Genomic DNA, 19588 nt, shown 5'->3' on the forward strand with positions numbered 1-19588 from the left:
CGGCCAGTCATTAGATCTCAGGAACCCACATCGTTAGTCCCAGGACCCAGCACCCAAAGGGAAGTTCTCACTATGATCCAGCAGATACTGAAGCAGAGTGTGTGGGTGCTCTCAGCCCTGGTCTGCAGCTCAGCCAAAGCTCTTCTGGCACAGAAGTGGATGAGGTGGAGACATGTCCAGAAGAAGATGGATGAGGAGTGAGGGAAACAAGATGCAGATTTGGACCAGATATAGGGATCTGTTCAGGAGTTTAAAGAGCAGGTAAGTGTCTCAGCTTGGCAGAGAGCAAAGCACCCCCTGAGTAGAACTCAGTGTCCTTCTCAAGACACGTTGTCATTGATTTGCTGTATAAATGTGGGGGAAAAGTGGAGAGGGCGATGCTGAGAGCAGTCTGGTGAGCTCAGGTGCTGAAACTCAAAGAGAGAAAGGCCTTTAGTAGGGCATAACTTCAGGTTTGCAGGAAAGTTCTTCTTCCAGACCTCTTCTGGACTGGAGAGAGGATGTCAGCTCCTTCCTACACCCGCCAGCACAGTGCTGCTGTGTTTCAAACCCTTCCATGGCTCCTTCACCATAAGTTGTTGGCTCAGGCTGTGCAGCCCTTGCAGACCTACACCATGTGCTTGCAGAGTGCTTGTCCAGCTGCCTGGCACTGACCAAAGTCCAGGCTTTGGTCTGTCTCAGAGAATTAGGTAGAAATGCTGCTTGGGCCAAAAGGGCTTTGTTTCTACTAGTTTTTCTCATCTCCAGCACAAAAGGCTGTGGTATTTGCTTTGAACATTTTTCCTCCTTCCTCCTGATTTTAATAAGAATTCAAATCTGCTCTCTTTAACCCACATTTCATTCTGTGGCCAGATAAGTAACTGAGCAAGGGCGGGAGATTGAGTTATCAGACAATCCAGCTTTTTCATTTGGTTTTACTTCAGTTTGCAGGGTTTTTTCTTTAGTTTGCAGGTTAGACTTGTAGTCACAACATCAGGAGCAAATAAAACTCTCTAGAAGAACTGATATCAGCAGAACCTGAGTCATTAGGACAGGTCACTTGGCCTCTTACAGATTCCAAAGCAAACAGAGCTCTCTGATGTAACAGAAAGTGGCAGAGGGCATTAGAGACATGAGTGTCCCCAGGATCCCAGACATTCCTCTCAAACAAGTTTCAAGGGAGGAGGTAGTTAAGTAGCTAAAAGCAAATGTTTAAAAAATAGGTGAAATGTAACACCTTGACATAGCAAGGCTCACCCCTGAAACATAAAAATGCAAGAATTAGGGTTAGTATGTCTTTCATTCTGAAACAGCTGTTAGCTGCACAAATCCTGATCTCTCCAAGCACTGTCTCAATCTGCTGTCCTAATTTACACTCAAATCACCTGGCTTCCCCCCTGCCCTGCTTGCCCATGGTGAGACCAGTGAAAAGCCCAACTTGCTGTTGTGAGCTTTGTGCCCAGCCATGGAGTAGCCGGGAACATCCCAGTCTTTCACCATCAGGGTGCTGAAGTCTCTGCTGTCACTTGGTGGGGACAGACCTGTGCAAGACACCAGGCATGACAGAAGAAGTAGGAATGCTCCTTGCCTTCTGGTGAAGAACTAACAGCTCTCTGCAGCTTCTTTGCTGATGGTGTCTCTACCTTGCTGGAGAAGTTGTAAGTAGGTTCCATACCACCCACTTGTCTATGGAAAGGCCCAAGGGAAACAGTGCAGTACCCACAAAAGTGGGAAAGACGTAGGGATGGTCAGGAGAGAGAGCAGCCCCTGCTGCCAGAGGTGTGAGGGTTGGTATGGGAGGTTTCTCTCCCCGTCCTATTGCAGTTTATTCAGGGAGAGCCAACAGTCTTCTGGCTGAGCAACAGGAAAAAGGTGTGATAGAAACAGACCCTCACCTCTCAAGTGATGTTCTTGGTTGCTGGAAAGGTGCAGATTAAATAGTGACAGGTTTCTTACCAGCTGTTACGTTCTGTGAGTGTTGGTGGGGTTGGACTGGAGTTGAGGAAAATCTCATGCTTCCAATAGATATTCCAGGCTGAAATGAGTCAGAAACTGGAGAGTACCCAGAAAACATTTATTCAGCCCTCTGAGACAACTGGAACAACTTCTCCAGAGGGGGCCAGCCCATTTCAGTGTGATTTCAGTGTTTTGTGAAATGTCTTTAAAATTCTTTCAGAGAAGCATAGTTAACATACCTCATTTTGTAAATTGTTTTGAAAAAGCACATCAGAGTGTTTGGTTCCAAAAACATGAACATGAGATATAACTGTCAGGATTTATTCTTTGTCATTTTAATCAAAATGGAGTCAAAGCTGACTTAAAAATAATTATTACCAATTTAGAGGAAGACAGTTTAGTTATAGGAAATTTCTGACAAAACCCAACCTGCTTGAGAGCTGAAGGTGTTGGATGGAGTGTGATGACAGTGTCGGTGCAGTTTTGCTTTTGCAAGCATAGACAGTGCAGCTCTTGCTGGGGACAGGAGTGGACTGTCTGAGTTGGTCTCACTGCCTTTTTTCTGTGATGGTCCAAAGTGAAGGCAATGTTGTGGATGCCACAATGAAATCCCAGACCAGCTGCCACAGGCTGACTCTTCTTGTGAAAAGGATCTTGGCTTTCATTGTAACTCCACTGGTGAGTTTGACCCTGGACCTGGATCGATTGAGGTGAGAAAATATTGCAAAAATGTTGCACTTGGCCTTGGTTGTTTAGTGCACACGGGCACAGCGTGGAGGAGTGAACACTGACCTGTGAGTCAGGCGGGTCTGCCTCCTCTGCTATGGACTTGAGATTTGACTTGGGACATCCCTTTGCTTCCCTGCCTCAGTTTCCCCATGGGGACAGTGGTCTCTTTCTCAGCAGGCTTTTCTCCCAAGCATCCTTGCTCCCCTTTGGTAGATGTGGGTCCACACAAAGCCCTCCACTATGACCCAGCCCATCTGCCTCCATGTAACTGCTCCCCTCCATGGCAGGGACACTTTAATTTTGTCTGGCTCTTGGAGTGCCTCAGCAGGTCTACTCATAGGGTGAAAAACAGGCTTGGATTTTGACACCATCCCAGTCCTGAGGGTGGATTCAACCTTCACTCCCTCCAGTCACTTGCCATGGCCTGTGTCCCTGCTGCAGGCTGTGGCAGGAGCCATGGGGCTGCCCACAGCTGTGCCATGCATGGCCTTGCAGTGGCAGGAGGAGCCATACTCTGGTTCATGAAGGAAGTGGAGATGCTCGCACATTGATAGGAAAGAGGCTTCCTCAGCAGCATCCGGCCACCTGGAAAAGCAGCTGCGCCTGCTGATAAATCTGCCCTTTGAAACGCCAAGCCGGTCTGAACACAGCTGACTCTGTCTCCATTAAACATTTGCTGAGTGTCTAAAGGGCAAGATCGGAGCACAGGTCCCAGTGCACAAGCAGTTGTGGGAAGCCAATGCCCCGACACTTTCCAGCATGGGGAAAAAAACCTCCCATGTCCATTAAGTCCATCATAGAGGTTATGTTTTATGTTGCTGTCACACAGGCAAAGAGCCCACCTCTCCCTCGGGAAGCCCTTGCATGGGTTCCCGGAGGCTGGGAGAGGGCTGGGCATTGCTGTGTGCTGACCCTGTTCACATGTGCCTTCCGGAGGCACCTGCTGAAGCCAGCACCATGGAGCAGGAGCAGGAGCTGGGTGGGCTGCAGGCATGTCCCCATGCTGCTGCTCTCGTAAAGCCAGGAGTGCCTTAGCTGAGGAGGCATCCCCTGAGCCAGGGTGCCACTGAAAGGGAATACAGTAAAAGGCCAGCTTAATTTTTGCCACATAGCTAATTTCTGTCAGCTCCAGACTGTTTCTTAGAGGATGCCAAAGCCAGTTTTGTTCAGAGTCCTTCATAAATTTCCCCAGTTAAGAACAAAGAGAAGAACATTCCCTACTGGCACAAATTGCTACAGAAAACAAGTGAAATCTTATAACCTCTAAGAATGGACATGACAATGGATAAAAAAGCAGACATTAGAGGACTACCTAGCCCTGATGGGAGAAGGCTCTTCACCTTCATTTCCACACTTTCTTGGAGCAGGATCAGGTTCTGGGCCTCTGGCCATCAAGGACAACCTTGCAAAGTTTTGTAATGCACAGTCTAGCTGCTGAAAAACTTTTTTGAAGGTGGGACACATAGGAGGACCCACCATCCAAAACCAGCAGAGATCACAGACAGACCATGGCATTTGTTTTGGGGCTGATATTGGCTGGGTTGGTGCCTTCAGCTCAGTGCATGGTTCTTGTGTGCTTGTTGTGAGAGGCATCTGTGCTGGAAAGACCTCAGACACTAGCTGTACCAATGTCTGTTGGAAGTAGTTTGCTTTTGGCCTGCAACCCTGTGGGATTTTCCACTCATAGGGCAATACCAGCGTGCTCCATCACGGGGTGGAATAGCCTCTCGTCTGGTACATGCAGACATCATGGAGTGCTGAGCACTATTCCACAGGCCTCCTGAAACAGCCTCTGGCCACCATAGGAGCAGCGTAGGCTAAGGGATTTGGTGAGTGAGTGGGTGCCCCACAGCTACGCATCCTCTTGTCATATCATTCCCCAAACCCATGCGGGGAAGTCTTGTGATTTCAAGCTGTTTTTTCCCCTTCTCCCATTGTCCTTTCAGGCTACAGAGGAAATAGGAGAGCAGCTATTTCCTTGCTTCTTTTGTTTAGCTGATCCCACAGCCCTTCCTCCCCAGCAGAAAACTTTCCGCAGTCCAGAAAGCCCCTATAAACCCGATGCCTCAAGGTTCACTGGCCGAACTTCACCTTTTCCATTTCCCAGTCAATCATTCTCCACTGCACGCTCCACTGAAGGCAGCTTTGCAGGGGTCAGCTTTGGACTTAGAAACTATTTGCTGACCCGAAGCGGTGGTGCTGTGAGGAGGGACAGGTCTGGGGAGGCAGGGAAGGGCTCCTGCTCCTACCTTGCTTTTCTTTCTCACTCCATCCCTTGCAGGCCAGAAGGGCACGTTATGATCCAGCACCAGCTGAGGCAGGTCCTGCTAGAGAGGAAGGTAGATACTTCTGCTGCCCTCGCCTTGCTCTGCAGCTCGGCAGCAGCCATGGTGGTCTGGAAATGGCTGGTCAAAAGGCAAATCCAGAAGAAAATGGAAGAGGCTCGGAGGACCCAGGATGAGGGTGTGAAGAAAATGGCAAAGGCTGTCCAGCAGTTCAGGGAACAGGTAACCTGTCCTTCTGGGGGGTCTGAATCCCACCGGGGTGTCTGCTGATGTTGTTCTTCAGCTCCTCCTTCCAGTTCATGCCTCCATAGATTTTATAATGAGGACTCCAGGGGAGATGTGCCAGCAGCCCTCAACAAGAGGAAAGGCTGCCTTGAGAGGAAGGGAGATCACTGCTCTCTTCAAGCTGGATGAGATGGCAGTGAGAGTCTACAGCCATGGAGATGTGAATTACTCACCCGGAAGAGGTTTTGGACAATATAGGTGATGAAGCACGGGACCTTCATTGATCCAAAACCCAGTTCTTTCAGGATCTAGAAATGTCTTTTGCCTCTATGGGCAGAAACAAGAAAGCTTTTTCCTCTTCCTAACTCCTAAGTTTACACATCTGTCCACACCCCTATATCTTTCTCTCTAAAACCAGGCTTCTGGATGGCTCTTGGAGAGAATTCAAAAGAGCTTTAACTAGGGTTCATAGCCTCCTGGCCCAGCAGGCTGCCCAGAAGATGCTTGGCCTAACTTAACACTAATGAAGCACAGGGAATTCAGTGTCTCCTGGGAACAACCAGGACATGACGTGGGGACAAATAAGGCAGGCACCCAACCAGCGTGGATGTGACCCTGAATTCCTACTGCAACACTGATTTCTAACCACCTTTCCTTCCTGCTCCATTTGCTTCCGAGTAGGTATTGGTTAAGCCAGCTTATGTTTACACAGGTAACATACCTGGAGATAAAGCATACAAGCTACAGGTGGTACATATCTTCGCAACATTTTTTATTAACTATATGTATATATAAATATGATGTAAAACCTTAAAAAAAGCTGGTGGCACTGAGAACTGCCAGTCTTCACTCACGTTGACTGTACCCACCTGTGAGTCCCTACTGACTTCTTTGCAGTTTGCTGGGCATGAGCTATTAGGTGTTTGTCCTCAGACCAGACTGACCCACACTGCCTGTACCCATTCTGAGGGGTGAAGGGCCAGTCTGAAACTTGTGTGCAAGGACTTGTGTGCCTTCTGCCCAGGGTGGTGCTTGCTCAGATGAGATTACCTGTTGGTCAGTGGGTAAGTCCCGCAGTGTCAGGAGGAATGCTCTGATCTGAGGCATTGCCTTGTCCTCTACTGCGGTGGATGCATGAAGCTCTTACACACCTTCAGAGACAGCTGGGCTCCTGTGTTTGCATCGTGTTCATGACATCCAAACTCAGGATGAAACGCTCAGCAGCTCAAGGTCTGAATCCCCACATGCAGGGTCCACCTTTCCAGCAAGCTCTGTTGATAATGTTGGCAAAGCTTAAGAGACTTATCCCCTTTGAGCCAAAGGGTAACTGGAGCTGCTGTCCTGGGATCTCCTTTATCTTCCCTTTGCAGGTCCCCAGTGTCCAGACAGATGCCATCCTGTCCCTGCCCCTGCTGGAACTCGCTGAGAAACTACAGGAAGGGTCTCTGTCCCCCAAGACTGTCCTCTACACCTACTTAGAGAAGGTGAGTTCTTGTCCTCAGTGTGATGGGCAAATCGCTTATGTTCTCCATGCCATGGTGTGTGGGCTGGTGGCTGAGAAGACTTGCTGAAGCTGGTGATTATGACAAATTCTTATCATAGCAGATATCAGGAGAAAAATATGAAAAGGCAGGGGTTTCTCTGTCTCCTGGGTCAGACCCATCACTGGACAGTCCTTTGAGATGGCTTGAACTGGGATGCTCTGTGGAGGAGGTTACTATTCATGCCAAGCCACAAGCCCTTGCTTTGGAGATCCAAGTAGCTACTAAATGACACTGTGTAACGGTGCTGTTCTTAACTAACACCTATTCCTCCATGTGTCTGGCAAAGGCCCTGGAAGTGACCCAGCAGACAAACTGCTTGCGACATTTTATCCCAGAGTGTGAGGAGCAGCTCCAGGAAATACAACAGCAGAGGGAAAAAGGACTGCTCTACGGCATCCCAATCAGCATCAAGGATCACATCGGCCACCAGGTGCTTCCTTTTGTGTCTGTGAAGTGTCCCATCATGAGCTAGGCTGAAGTGATGGGACATGAAGAATGTGGAAGGGGCCCAATCCCTCCCTGCTTACACCACGGGAAGCCTGGCTGTGTCTGAGGCTGTTGCCTCACATCTCATTGCAGCTGCGACCCTGTCAGTTAGAAGCCTCCATCAGCAAAAAACCCAAGGAGTCAATAGTTATACACCCAAATGATTTCTTCTCTGATATGTGAGACAGCACAGCCTGGGCTACATGGTTGTTTGGGCCATAACTTAGACTTCTATGCAGAGGTTTGCAGTATCAGGTATAAGAACATCGCTTAGCTTCCAGAAAGTCATTAGTAGCAGGAACCGTTAACCTTGAATCCCTGTTGGGCTGTAGTCTGGCCACAGAGCCACTTAGCAAAGAGCCTGTGCATGAGATGCACCAGAGACCCCCTCACAGACAAGCCCTGATGAGGATTGACCACATACTCCTGAGCTGAATTTGTTAGGCAGTCTCCTCCATGTTGACTTACTAACACAGTTAAGAGGACTCAAAGCCCAAAGCAAGCCCCAAACACTAAGGCTAACTGAAAAAGGATCACAGTGTGTTTGCCTGGGATGTATATTTCCTCCCTGAACATCCACTGGTGGCTCCACTTGGAGCAGGACACTGGGTTTGATCCTGAGCTAGTGCACCTATGGAGTTGCATCTGGGTCAGGGGAAAGAAATGGCAAGAAAAAGAGCAAGGACAGCTTCAGGAGAAGCCTTAACCCTATGACTGCTTGGCAGCCCTCTGCCAAGGATGGAAGGAGAGGGAGTCCTTGGCCCTTCATGCAAGGATTTGCAAGGAAGTGGGTTAGTACCCACTCCCCCCCAAGGGGACACCAGATCATCCTTCCAAAACTGCAGGGGAACTGGGCTGACCGTGTCCATTGTCACTTCTCCTCTCTGCAGGGGCATCTGTCAACCTGTGGACTTGTGCAATGCCTGGGCACTGTGGTGCAGGAGGACAGCGTCCTAGTCAAGGTTTTGAAGAGACAGGGGGCCATCCCATTTGCAATGACCAACGTGCCACAATCCCTCTTCAAGTAACATACTTTATTAGAAATCTCTCCTCTGGTTGTGTTCCCGAAGCTAAAAACCAGCCTGTAGACACCAGGACAGGCTCATTCCTGTCTCCTGAGATGTTACCTGGATGAGTTCCTCTTCCATCAGCTGCCAAAAATCTCAGTTCAACTGAAAACAGCTTTCAAATAAGATTAAGAGGGAAAAAACCTACCATGACATAAGAGAAATCAAGCACATTTGTGCATGGGAGGGGGAGTGGGAGCTCATGGGAACGAGCCATGTTCCCAGTGATTTAGGGGCTGGAAGGATGGGGTGGCTATGCCACATAAGTTCACTGCCAGAGAGAGCCAACAAACTCAGGGCATTAGGCTGTTTCTGGCAGCTTGCTTGCTGGTTTTCTTCTCCCCAGCTATGACTGCAGCAACCCTATCTTCGGCCAGACCTTGAACCCCTTCAACCACCAGAAGAGCCCTGGGGGCTCCTCAGGAGGGGAGGGAGCTCTGATCGCAGGGGGAGGCTCCATCCTGGGCATCGGCTCGGACATCGGTGGCAGCATCCGCCTGCCATCCAGCTTCTGTGGGCTATGCGGGCTCAAACCCACGGCCGAAAGGCTCAGGTAGGTGCTGGGGCCTGCCCTTCCCACCTTGCAAGAAGCCTGCTAATTGCCAAACCCAGCAGAAGGAGCAAGGTACTCAGTAAGTACCCGGGGGGAAAAGAGAGGACAGTTTCTTAAAGGCTGTCTTACTTTGCTCAAAGTCTCTCCCAAGAGGCAGCGTTGTTAGGTTTTGTAGGGAAATGGCCTGTTTTCATTGTAAATCTGGCCTGGAGTTAAAAGGAAAAGGGGGATAAAGTGGTTAAATAATGCCAAAATGGAACATTTTTTCTTAAACCAAACTAAGATTTCTTGCAGGGTTTTTTTTCATTTTGACCAAAATTTTCTGTTTCACGTGACTCAAATCAAATACTTTTAATAATTTCCTTCTGGTTCAGGTCCTGAATTGAAGACTCTGCTGTGCTATTCAAACATATTGAGAATATCTCACCATTACTGAAATTACAATATACTTCTTTTTCTTTTCCCACAGCCTGTCTGGAGCAAGTAGCCCAGTCAGTGGGATCCTGGCAGGTACATGAATTTTTAATTGTTTTTCTCTATATGCTCCTCTAGACCTGAGGAAAGCCTGAGACAACCAAGATCTGTCTGGAGTCCATCTGAAACATCCCACCTCATTGCCTGATCATCGCTTGCAGACAGTGTTTGCTCTCATCCCACTCCAGTTCCGTGTGCGCTGGGGCCGATGGCGAGGGATGTGGACAGCCTGGCCCTATGCATGAAGGCGCTGCTCTGTCAGGAGATGTTCCAGCTGGACCCCACCGTGCCCCCCATCCCGTTCAATGAGGAGGTGAGTCCTTAAGTCAGCAAGTCCTGGTTCTTTTGAGGGTGCTGCACTCTCAATGTATGCATTATTTAAGGGTCCAGTTATCTTTACAGTACTGGTTTCCAGTAACTTGTTAGCTCTCTTTGAGGGCACAATCATAATTATTAGTAAAAAAAGATAGGTTAATAATTAGGTATCCTTTGTGCCCTTTCAGCTGGTGTGTAGTTTATCAGATTGAGAGACCCCAGCAAAGAGTGGGGAAGAAGGCAACACCAGGAGCAGAAAGCTGGAGATTTGTAGGGCAAGATGAGACAGGATCAGAAACTCCTGCAGCAAATCTCTTGACTGAGGACATTTCCTTTCCTGCTGCAGCAGATGAATTTCAGAAGGTTTTTCCACCTCCATCCTTTGTAGCAATAGTTGACTCTACTGTCCTTGAGTGGCTGTGCTCTATCTGAAGGGAGGACTGAAGGGAAAACTGGAGAAGGCGGCAGGGGTGGACATTTGGACAGGGTAACTTATAGAAACTATAAGGAGCAAAACAGAAAATTAGTTACTCCCCATCATCTGGAGTTTTTATCCCTTTCTGCAGTAGGCTTCAGCATGGGGGCAACCCCCAGCAGGGTTGGAAATGCTTAACTGGTGGCTCCTTTGCTCCAGGTGTACTCCAGCTCTGCTCCTCTGCGGGTCGGGTACTACGACACAGACGGCTACTTCCCGCTGCCCCCTTGCATGCGGCGGGCGGTGCGGGAAACCAGGGAGGCTCTGCAGGCAGCCAGGCACCAGGTGAGCACAACCACCCTGCGCTCTTCTCCCTGAGGTGTCTCCAGCTTTGCTCCTCACTGTTGAAATCATCCTTCAGAGACCAGACATAGCCCCCAAGCCCAACTGTGGGATAAATGACCTACCAGAGATTTGGGATTAAGTTACTATAGCCATGTAATGCAACGCAGACGCACACGTACCTGGGGTAGCAGTGCATCTCATGGGGACACAGCACTAGCGATTAGCAAGCTTGTACCTTCACAGGGCTGGGGGTGTGAAAAATCCATCTCTGATTTCCTGGTGGCTGTGGTCCACACCAGACAGCAGCATCCATGAAGTGCTGCATTTGACTCTGGAACGTTGCCCCGGGATTTTCTAGGTCTGTCCTTCCCCAGCAGGGCTCTGAGAGGTGTTTTTCCCCTTCTTCCCCAATGCCCATGGAGACCTCTGTCCCTCCTGGACCACTGAGGGAAAAGGGCCATAGGACATGGGATGGGAGACATCCTTCCCTCCATCTAGACCTAACTGTAGAAACATGCTGGTGGTGGTCTTCATACCAAAGTGAGTCCATGTCTGAGCAGGTGTCAGTTCTGCTGAGACTGGCAGGAAACTGGTGCAGTTTCTGGTTTAGTGACTGTCTGGAGCAGGATGGAGGAGGAAACAGCTCTGGAGAGGTCTCAGAGCTGAGCCAAATGGCATCAGGGAGGAATAATCCCATGGGGAGATGCCTGGGCTGGTAAAGGATTGAACCAGGACCTCTGTTGGCATGTGGAGCCCAGGGAGGTGCTGCTCTGCCTTTGAAGTATATCCATAGTTGGGCCTTGTAAATTATTCACATTCCCAGGCTGCCACATCATCTTGTGTTTTGGTGCAGCTGGTGCCGTTTTCTCCACCTGGGATCCACTATGTCATGACTGAACTGTTTTTGAAGACGTTTTTTGCTGATGGAGGCCGTGCTTGGTTGGATGTGTTGTAAGTAGGATCCCTCTGCCAGCAGTGCTGTAAAACACCGCCATCCCCATGCCCATGAGCACAACGCAGAGGCAAAACGAGCCCATCTCTCCCATCCCAAACAGGAGATACTTAGGTTTCTGAGAAAGGGCATACAGCTTCTCTGGCATGATCCCCTCCTCTTGTCATGTCTCAGCACAGGAGATATTGTAGATCCAAACTTGAAATCACAGGTGAATTGCTGCAAGATCCCGAGACTGGGGAAGAAGCTGCTGGCTCTGATTCTTAAACCTCTGGTGAGTCCCTGACCTCAGGCTCAAAGCAGAGTGGTGTCAGCAAGGCCTTGAGATGCTTGAAAGCGTGATGGTACTGAGAGACACTTTTAACTAGAAACGCAGGGATTTCGGGCTAAGGCACATGCTATCACTTTGGAAGGTCTTTTCTAGACCTCTGCTGGGATTTATCCAGTGCAAAGGGAAATGAGAGAAGGACTAGCCAAGAGCTGTAAAAAAGATTAATGCAGACCCCACAGCAAGTGGTTCTCCAAATGCTAGACCTGGCAGTGCCCAGTTTCCTACAGATTCATGCATTGGGATTACTGCAGCAGAGGGACTTGAGATTGAAGATCTATCACTGTGTTGGACACCTCCCAAAGATCACACCTTCATGGGGACTCCTGGTGATTAATAAGGGCTGGCCCTCACTGTAGTCCTTTCACCAGCTGAGCATCCCTCTGCAGGGCTTCTCCGTCCTCCATTTTGTCTGCCTTTGTGTCCAGTTGGGTTGTTCCCAGCTGACAGGATCAAAAAGGCAGCAGTGAGTGGGAGGCAATCAAAGTGCTTTTAAAGGTCTTGTTTCTGTGAGATACCAAGCTAAAAAATGTTTGATTTATCAAAAATAATGAAAGGTGACTTGGTTCAAGTCAGTGCACTTTTCTGTGAGCAGGAAATATTGGGCTGTAAGAAACAAATTGGGAACCAACAACCAGAAGTTGGAAGCAAAGTAAATTCAGAACCGTGAGGAGCATTTTAAATCATCATTCACCCTCAGTGCAGCATCCTCAGGCACCGAGGCAGGCCAGAACCAGGGGTTTCCTGGGGTGGCACAAGTTACTGCACCCCCCTGTCATGACCCTAACAGGAACCTCATGCCTTTCCAGTTTCCCCGCCTGGCTGACTACCTGAGCGCCTTGGGTGGAATGAGGTAAGGTGGCATCGTCCCCAGGGATGTCCATGAAAATGAATGGTACCTTCTCTCGAAGTGTCCATTGTGGGGAGGACTGGATTCACGACAGGCTCTGAGCTGCTCTCTGCAGTGGCTGTTCCTCCACCCTGTAGATGGCTTCAGCCTTTAGGGACTCATCTCCGCAGTGTTGCGCTGCCCCTAGCGTTATCCTGAAAGGATTGCGGGGCTTGCAAGGACAAGGTCATAGAGGAAGCTTGGGGCGGCGATGAGTGCTAAATCCAGGCTCACAAGGGAAACCTCTACCACTTCCAGACATTGTTGCTTAATTGCTTCGCCAAATGCCAAAGGAAACTTGAGACAAATTTTGAAAAATGTATTGTTTTAATTAATTGCTAAAATTACTGGGCCTTATCAACTGGAGGATTATTTAAGCAATTGCTCCTCCTCTTAAAGCTTAAAAATGTTGCTACGATTTCCACTTGCAGGTCAGTGAAGGAGATGTGGAATCATCACCATCAAATAGAGGTATGTTTTGAGGACTTTTCTCTCTGGCATCATGCTATGAGTTGGGGCTTTGTGGTAAGTGACAGGTCAGAGGGTCATCAGTTAGGAAAGGGATTGTGCAGGCAGGTGCTGGGGAGGAGACAAAACAGAGGGAAAGACAGAAAAGAGAGTAGAAATGGGGTAGATGGGCTTTTGGGTCAACTCAGCCAAGACTATCAATTGCCCAAATGCCCACATTTGACAGTCCTAGCACAACAAAGGCTGTCCTGGGAGTGGGGATGGCTAAAAAGAGACCTTTCCAATTCCTGGCCAGTCTGACCACGTGCTGTGGAGGCAGACACTTACACACTCCCCTGACTCTTCCCGTGAACACAGCTGCCTGCTGCTGCCTCCTTGGCCCTGCCAGAGCCTGGCCCATACCCTGAAGAAGCTGAGATGCTCTAGGCATGGACATGGCCTCCATGTCATCTCCTCTCTCCTCCCCAAGGTGTACCGCACAGAGTTCATCGCCCGGTGGAGGGAACTCCAGCTTGATGTTGTGCTGTGCCCTGTCCTGGGGCCTGCCTTCACCACAGGATACCCCGGGAAACTCCTCAGTAAGTGAGTCTGGGACTTTCCCAGGAGGGCAGAGGACTGCAGTGGTTGAGACTGGACAGAAATATCTACTACCATGGAGCTGCACTGCCCACCTAAGCATTTTATGGGCATTAGGAAGGAAAAATAGCTACCCTAAAGCTGTGCAAGCAGATAGACAAGACGCATGGATGAAGTGATCTGGTGGCAGTTGTTTCTTGCAGTAGAACTTGGACCTGCAGATGACCAGCCCTGTGCAATCTCTCCTCCCAGCAGCAGCTGGTTCTCAGGGGTTTCAGTGAACATGTAACGTGTAAGTTTGAAGGAAGACACGAGTCTGTCACTACCTGCATTCTCTCTTCTGCTTCTCTCAGCTGCCATCTCCTCCACGATGCTGTACAATGTCTTGAACTTCCCTGCTGGAGTTGTACCTGTCAGCACAGTGACAGAAGCTGATGAGGAAGAGCTAAAGTTTTACCGAGGATGCTGTGATGACCCCTGGGACCAGATGCTGAAACAGGTATGTGACACAGAAAGTGGTGGAGCAGAGACCGCTGATGTTCAAGGAACTGAAATCAGGGGCTCCTAAATGTCTCCATCAATATGGGCACAGTGCAAAAAAAAAATCACCTCTTCTTTATATACCCCTTGCAAGTACCTTTTCTTCCAAGAAATAGTCACTAAGTCACTAAGCTTTGGAGGGACTGGGGGGGCAATCCCAGGCTGGATTATAGGCTGAGATCAGAAAGAAGCCATGCAGCAAGGCTTCTTTGAGTAGGTTCTTGTGATGGCCACAGCTCACAGCACTGCACTGCACTTTCCTCCTGCTCCGTGACACCTTCACCAGGCCCCTGTCAGTGGAGAATGGATCGGGAATGAGGGTGCTGAAGGAAAAGGGATCTGGCTGCAAGACTGCTCAAAGCAGAGCTGGCTGGGGGTTGGGTGTCTTAAACACACTGCCCAAGATTTGGCAACAATTTCTATCACGAGAACAGCAAGAGCCTTCCCTCTGCCCCAGCACGCTAACACTGCTTGAATGGCAGGGCTCAGCCTCCAACCCCCCCACTCTCCAAGACAAGCCACGTGCCTAAATCATGTTTCCAAAAGCTGCTGGACGTCTGAGCCCCCCAGGTAACCTCTCACCACTTGTGCTGCTGCTGCAGGCTGTGGCAGGAGCTGTGGGGCTGCCTGTGGCTGTGCAGTGCGTGGCCTTGCCGTGGCAGGAGGAGCTGTGTCTGCGGTTCATGAAGGAGGTGGAGACCCTCAGCCGTGAGAAGAGAGCGGCATAGCCTCCATGGTCCCACGCCTGCAGGGCCAGAGGTGAGGAAACGAGGAAACGGGGCAGCACTGCACTTCTCTTTTGCAACTGGCAATGCAGACACTACAGTGAGGAGGGAAGGAGGAAGGAAAAGCCATTTCCTGATCCCCCTCCTTGTCAATACGCACACATCCTGTAAGGAACCAAGATGCCATGCAGAGGGCAGGACTGGCTTAAGCTGGGTTCAAATAATGATGAATCTATGAACTGCACCTTCCTGGAAGTATAGACATGGATGGAGGTTCACCCTCATTTTCACCTGTGCTGACTCTTGACGAAGCAGGGTGATGCTGAGAGAAAAGAATTACAAAAGCTCAATAGTATTTTCTTGCTGGCACTGGAGTAACTTCATGTGGATGTAACTATGGGCTGCCCCGTAAAGAACACAGCCACGTCTACCCTCCCCATCACTGTATTTTGCTCACAAAAATAAAAATGTAGCTATTAAGCAATCTGTATCATAAACTCCAGTAATCCTTCACTGATACCTATTATATGAATACAGTTAATACCCAAAATCATACTAACACCTTCCCACTGGACACTAAATGGCATCTAGCATGGGATCGTTCACACCTTCCCTCTCAACCATAGCTTTCCTGTCTGTGAGGGATGGCAACAGTCACTGGCCTTTCCACAGCACCAAGCTCTTTCCACCACCGCACCTCAAGCATCCCAAGCATATTTCCAACCTCACAGCAGTGGCATTCTTAGCAGCCTCTTATTTCAGGACCTCAGGCTGCTCCTTCTGAAGGTAGGAGATAAGCAGACAGATGCAACTCAGTTACGCATAGTGAGATCTGGGACAGAAAGGCTGAGATCCCCAGATGGTGTTTGTTAACCCAAACCTGCTCAGGTAGGATCAAAGCAGTCAGACAGGAGGGAGAGAGCAGTACCCATACAGGGCCATCTACCCTGTCCCAAGACGGAGGGATAAATCACTCCCTCTGATAAGACCTCTCTCTCTTTCTTAAACGCCCCAGCCTCAAACAGATAAATATTCAAGAGACTTCACAGCAGGTTCTTCTCATTTATTATCTATGTCTGCAGTAAAAACGCAGACTTCTTTTGGGACATTTTAAAAGGAAAAATAAATATAAAGCAGTTTTGCTTTCCCTGGAACTTTGGGGTATTTCCTGACAACCAGCAAAATCTGTCATCCCTTCTACACCCGACATAATTTGCAGAAATACATAGGTCCAAAGTTGGCTGTGAGGTGTGGCAGAACAAGCTCCCCTAGCCGGCAATCCGAGAAGAAGGAAAACGTGTCCTGGAAGAGCGTCCGAAAGTGGCTCAAGTCCTCAACGTGCATACTGATGTTAAACTGGGTTTCTGCAATTTCTACCGCTCTCTCGATGACGTGCTCATTCTGCAGCGGGGAGAGGGAGCACGTGGAATAGACAACCTCTCCTCCCGGCTTGGTAGCGAGGATCCCAGCCCTGCAGGCAAGATGAACACACACACCATCACAGGCAGAAGAGGACTGTGTAGGACACCAGCATTCCCACCCACCGAAACTGGGAAGCCAGCACATAACTCATAGGAGATGAGAGACAAATCTCCTTGAACCCCACAGGCTCAGCAGTCTCACTGCAACTTGAGGACTGTTTTAGACTAGGATAATATGGGTCACATAGATGCTTAGATTGATAAAGTACTTAACATGGGATTGATGCTACTGGAGAGCAGCTGGAAGGAGTAATCCTGCACTCACCTCCAAGAGAAGGCGATAAGAGTATGTACAGGGGAAGAGGCTCTCATAGTTCAAGCACTGCCATGGGACTCTCTAATCTGTTTCTTTATTGCCCCGGCTCACAGTCAGCCCATCCAGCCTTCCCAGCAAAATGGGGTGACAAAGCATCCCCTGTCCTCCCATGTGCTGGGACATGTGGACACTCGGGAATCCTTTGGGGCTGATGGCTGGGACCCAGGAGATCATCACACAAAAGAACAACACTACACCCATCCTCTTCCTTAGACCTTCCTACCTACCTCCTATGGCTACTGCTGGGGACAGGAAGGACATTTGATCTGAGAACATTTGTACCTTCTTACACTTGTTATGATTTGATGTGTTCAAATACTGCCATTCCAGAAAACCACACATGGTTTCCACATTCCCCAGCCAGGGACACACAAAGTAAGAAGAGGTTTCCGTGCTGGCCATGGAGAGCTGCTACCGTAACACAAATGGCACCAACACACAGCATCGAGCTCACTCACATCAGCAGCTGCAGCTGCAGCATGGGCAACATCTGACGCTCCTTGGTTCGTCTCTTGTGGAAGATGTTGTTGTCCTCCTCCATGACAGAGTGCCTGTCCGTTGTGCAGGGCACATCTACCAGGACCTGCAGCAGCAGAAGCCCTGATCAGTCCTGGGCCCAGGTCAAGCTCAGCGAGTCTCCCAGAGCAACCTGCCTCTTGCCCAGCTCCCCCACCCCTGCAACGCACCAAGCAGCTCTCAGTACCGTGCCTAACCAACGCTGCCCAAGCACAGCTGTGCCCTCACACTGAACTGTAACTCGTCCAGCTGCTTTTACACTTCAGGAATATGCAAACAGACACAGAAATGGTGGGTAACATCACGCTCTCACACGTGTCCTCATTTAATGTTTCTACTCTTCGAGTCTTCCTGGTAGGCTGCGGCCGCAACCACACACAGCCAGAGCTCCCGCAGTGACACCTCCTGAGTAACAAACCCAGCTCCCACAGCTGGACATGGCTGAGAAACAAGAATTATCTCATCTTCACATTTAACCCCTTCCAGGTGATGGATTAGAACAGGATTTTTAAGGGGTATTACACAGGTAAATAAAGGCCAACTCCAGATGCCCATATGCACCAGATGCTGCAGGAAGGGTATAGCAGGAGGAAATCCTACCGCATATGTGGCTTAGTCTTCTCTCCTTCTCTGCATTTAAGATTATGAAAAACTATAAAATTACACTGTAGGATAAGTTGCTGTCTTCCTCTGAAACAGGAGGAAAGTGAACTGGATGGGTTTATCTTCACAGGCTCCCAATCACTTACCTTATGGAAAGTGCCACCTCCCAGCTGTCCCCAGTCCCTTCCATCGCAGGATGTGACACTCACAGCTTCCCTGATTTCTGTGGGAACGTAGCTACGGAGAATCTGGTGCAGCCTCTTTGCCCGGGAAATGGAGATGTCATTGGCTGCCAGATGCCCTGCGAGGACAAAACAGGCACACTGGGAATGTCACTCTTGCAAAACCACACCTGATTCCCAACTCTTACAACCAGAAATGATTAACGGTCAGACATTAGTGGGTAGAGCACACTCTTCCAGCCCTGTTTTATGGATGGGGACAGGGAACACCCACCTCCACTTACCACAAGCCCCAGTCTGCAGCAGAGCCAGAGTCTTGCCACCTGGAGCCGCACAGAGGTCGAGGACAAAGTCACCCGGCTGCACGTTGAGCGCCAGGACGGGCAGGAGAGATGCTGCGTCCATGAGATAATAGTTGAGGAGCCCCAGAATGTCTGGCCTGGAAATCACCAGTTTGTGTAAAAAAAAGCAAATGCGCAAGGGGAAAAGAAAACAGCAGCTGGAAGTGAGGATGGGGACGTACAGGAGCAGCGGGGGCTCACACACGTGCAGCCCCCGAGGCTGGCAATGACAGCGGGCGGTCTGTCCCAGGGATTTCTCACCGTGCAGGGCAAAAGCGCGTGATGTCGCCCCTGGGGAAGGTGTAACACTTGATGTTGGAGCTGATGGAGGCACGATGCGGTGGTGACATCTCTGCCTGTATCATCGTCTCTGCCTGCGTCACTGTCGTGCCCTCGCCAAACCCCTCCTGGGACCTGCTTTCCCCTCTCCCCGCTTCCTCCGCAGCTGCACCCTGCTGCGATTGCTGCACCTTTTTGCAGGCTTCGGAAACAAAATCGGTAGCATTCAGCAGCTCCAGCTCTTGGGTGACGTAGTCGAGAGAAGAGAAGTTGTTGAGGAGGGCACCGTACTTCTGCTCGCAGAGCAGGCCGGCGCGGACAGAGGGCCACAGCTCCTTCAGCTGCAGGCTGTAGTTCACGTCGAAGTGGTGCAGGGCCAGCCGCGTGGATGGGATGCGGGGGGTCGTGGCAGCCTTGGGGGAAAATATCAGAGCAGTTAAAAGCCAAAACACCTTGACATCCCAATGCCACCTCCCGCCCAGGCTCAATGTTTTTCTGGGAAAATCCAGCGCCCTGTTCTGTGCTGCCAAAAGTCCCAGGGGCCTTTGTGCAACCCCAGAAGGTGACTGTGCCCCCACCACCCGTGGGCTGGTGGTCCCCTGGGGAGGGTTCAGGGCCGGGAGAGGCTGAAGGCGGCTGAGGGTAAGGGGTGGGCAGGCGAGGAGGGGAACGGCTGCCTACGGAGTGGTGTAACGGGGGTGTAACGGGTGAGGGGGTGCTACAGGGTGCTGCGAGAGGTGCAAGGGGGTAAAATAGGGAGATCAACGGGGCGCAGTGGGGTTCAAAGAGGGTTAGAGGGGCGAAGAGAGGGGGTGCAGGGCAGCCCCCGCGGTGGGGGGGCGGGCAGGGACCGCTCACCCACTTCTCCTTGTAGCGGTACCGGCGCGGCCCCGGCCCCAGCCCCGGCGGCGGCCCCCGCCGCAGCAGCGCCGCCGCCGCCGGCCCGCGCCCGCCCAGCGCCGCCATCGCCCGCGCTCCGCCGCGGCGCCTTCCGGGGCGGGACCGGCACCGCTCCGCCG

General features: G+C 50.4%; 2 protein-coding genes across 3 annotated transcripts; one reads left to right on the plus strand and one right to left on the minus strand.

Annotated features, from left to right (window-relative positions):
- Nucleotides 1-158: 158 nt before the first annotated feature.
- On the plus strand, nucleotides 159-15333 carry LOC141926814 (vitamin D3 hydroxylase-associated protein-like). 2 transcript variants are annotated; one of them, XM_074833217.1, is made up of 19 exons: nucleotides 159-261; nucleotides 1483-1637; nucleotides 2514-2645; nucleotides 4352-4817; nucleotides 4946-5171; nucleotides 6545-6658; nucleotides 7005-7148; nucleotides 8095-8228; nucleotides 8618-8824; nucleotides 9294-9334; nucleotides 9460-9611; nucleotides 10248-10373; nucleotides 11227-11324; nucleotides 11500-11599; nucleotides 12463-12506; nucleotides 12974-13013; nucleotides 13480-13588; nucleotides 13940-14085; nucleotides 14729-15333. In XM_074833217.1, exons 4-19 carry the CDS (start codon nucleotides 4726-4728, stop codon nucleotides 14852-14854), a joined length of 1899 nt encoding a protein of 632 aa, XP_074689318.1. In that variant the 5' UTR covers nucleotides 159-261; nucleotides 1483-1637; nucleotides 2514-2645; nucleotides 4352-4725; the 3' UTR covers nucleotides 14855-15333. The 2 variants fall into 2 exon arrangements, with proteins under 2 accessions (XP_074689318.1, XP_074689319.1); XM_074833218.1 differs by having other exon boundaries at nucleotides 9487-9611.
- A 566-nt stretch (nucleotides 15334-15899) lies between these two features.
- NSUN4 (NOP2/Sun RNA methyltransferase 4) lies at nucleotides 15900-19535 on the minus strand. The gene is made up of 6 exons (XM_074832123.1): nucleotides 19428-19535; nucleotides 18552-18982; nucleotides 18234-18388; nucleotides 17914-18068; nucleotides 17107-17231; nucleotides 15900-16322 (listed from the first exon to the last, which is right to left on the minus strand). The coding sequence occupies exons 1-6, from the start codon at nucleotides 19533-19535 to the stop codon at nucleotides 16049-16051; spliced, it is 1248 nt and encodes a 415-aa protein (XP_074688224.1). The 3' UTR covers nucleotides 15900-16048.
- Nucleotides 19536-19588: the final 53 nt, after the last annotated feature.

The sequence above is a fragment of the Strix aluco genome, chromosome 8 (assembly GCF_031877795.1).
Source record: "Strix aluco isolate bStrAlu1 chromosome 8, bStrAlu1.hap1, whole genome shotgun sequence".
NCBI lineage: Eukaryota > Metazoa > Chordata > Aves > Strigiformes > Strigidae > Strix > Strix aluco.

Coding starts and splice junctions, on each gene's coding strand:
- LOC141926814 (XM_074833217.1), top strand. CDS start 4,726: ATGCCTCAAGGTTCACTGGCCGAACTTCACCTTTTCCATTTCCCAGTC. Junction 5,172..6,544: donor TCCAGCAGTTCAGGGAACAG/GTAACCTGTCCT, acceptor TTCCCTTTGCAG/GTCCCCAGTGTCCAGACAGA. Junction 6,659..7,004: donor TCTACACCTACTTAGAGAAG/GTGAGTTCTTGT, acceptor TGTCTGGCAAAG/GCCCTGGAAGTGACCCAGCA.
- NSUN4 (XM_074832123.1), bottom strand. CDS start 19,535: ATGGCGGCGCTGGGCGGGCGCGGGCCGGCGGCGGCGGCGCTGCTGCGG. Junction 18,983..19,427: donor ACCGCTACAAGGAGAAGTGG/GTGAGCGGTCCC, acceptor TTTTCCCCCAAG/GCTGCCACGACCCCCCGCAT. Junction 16,323..17,106: donor CTGCAGCTGCAGCTGCTGAT/GTGAGTGAGCTC, acceptor TCTTGCCTGCAG/GGCTGGGATCCTCGCTACCA.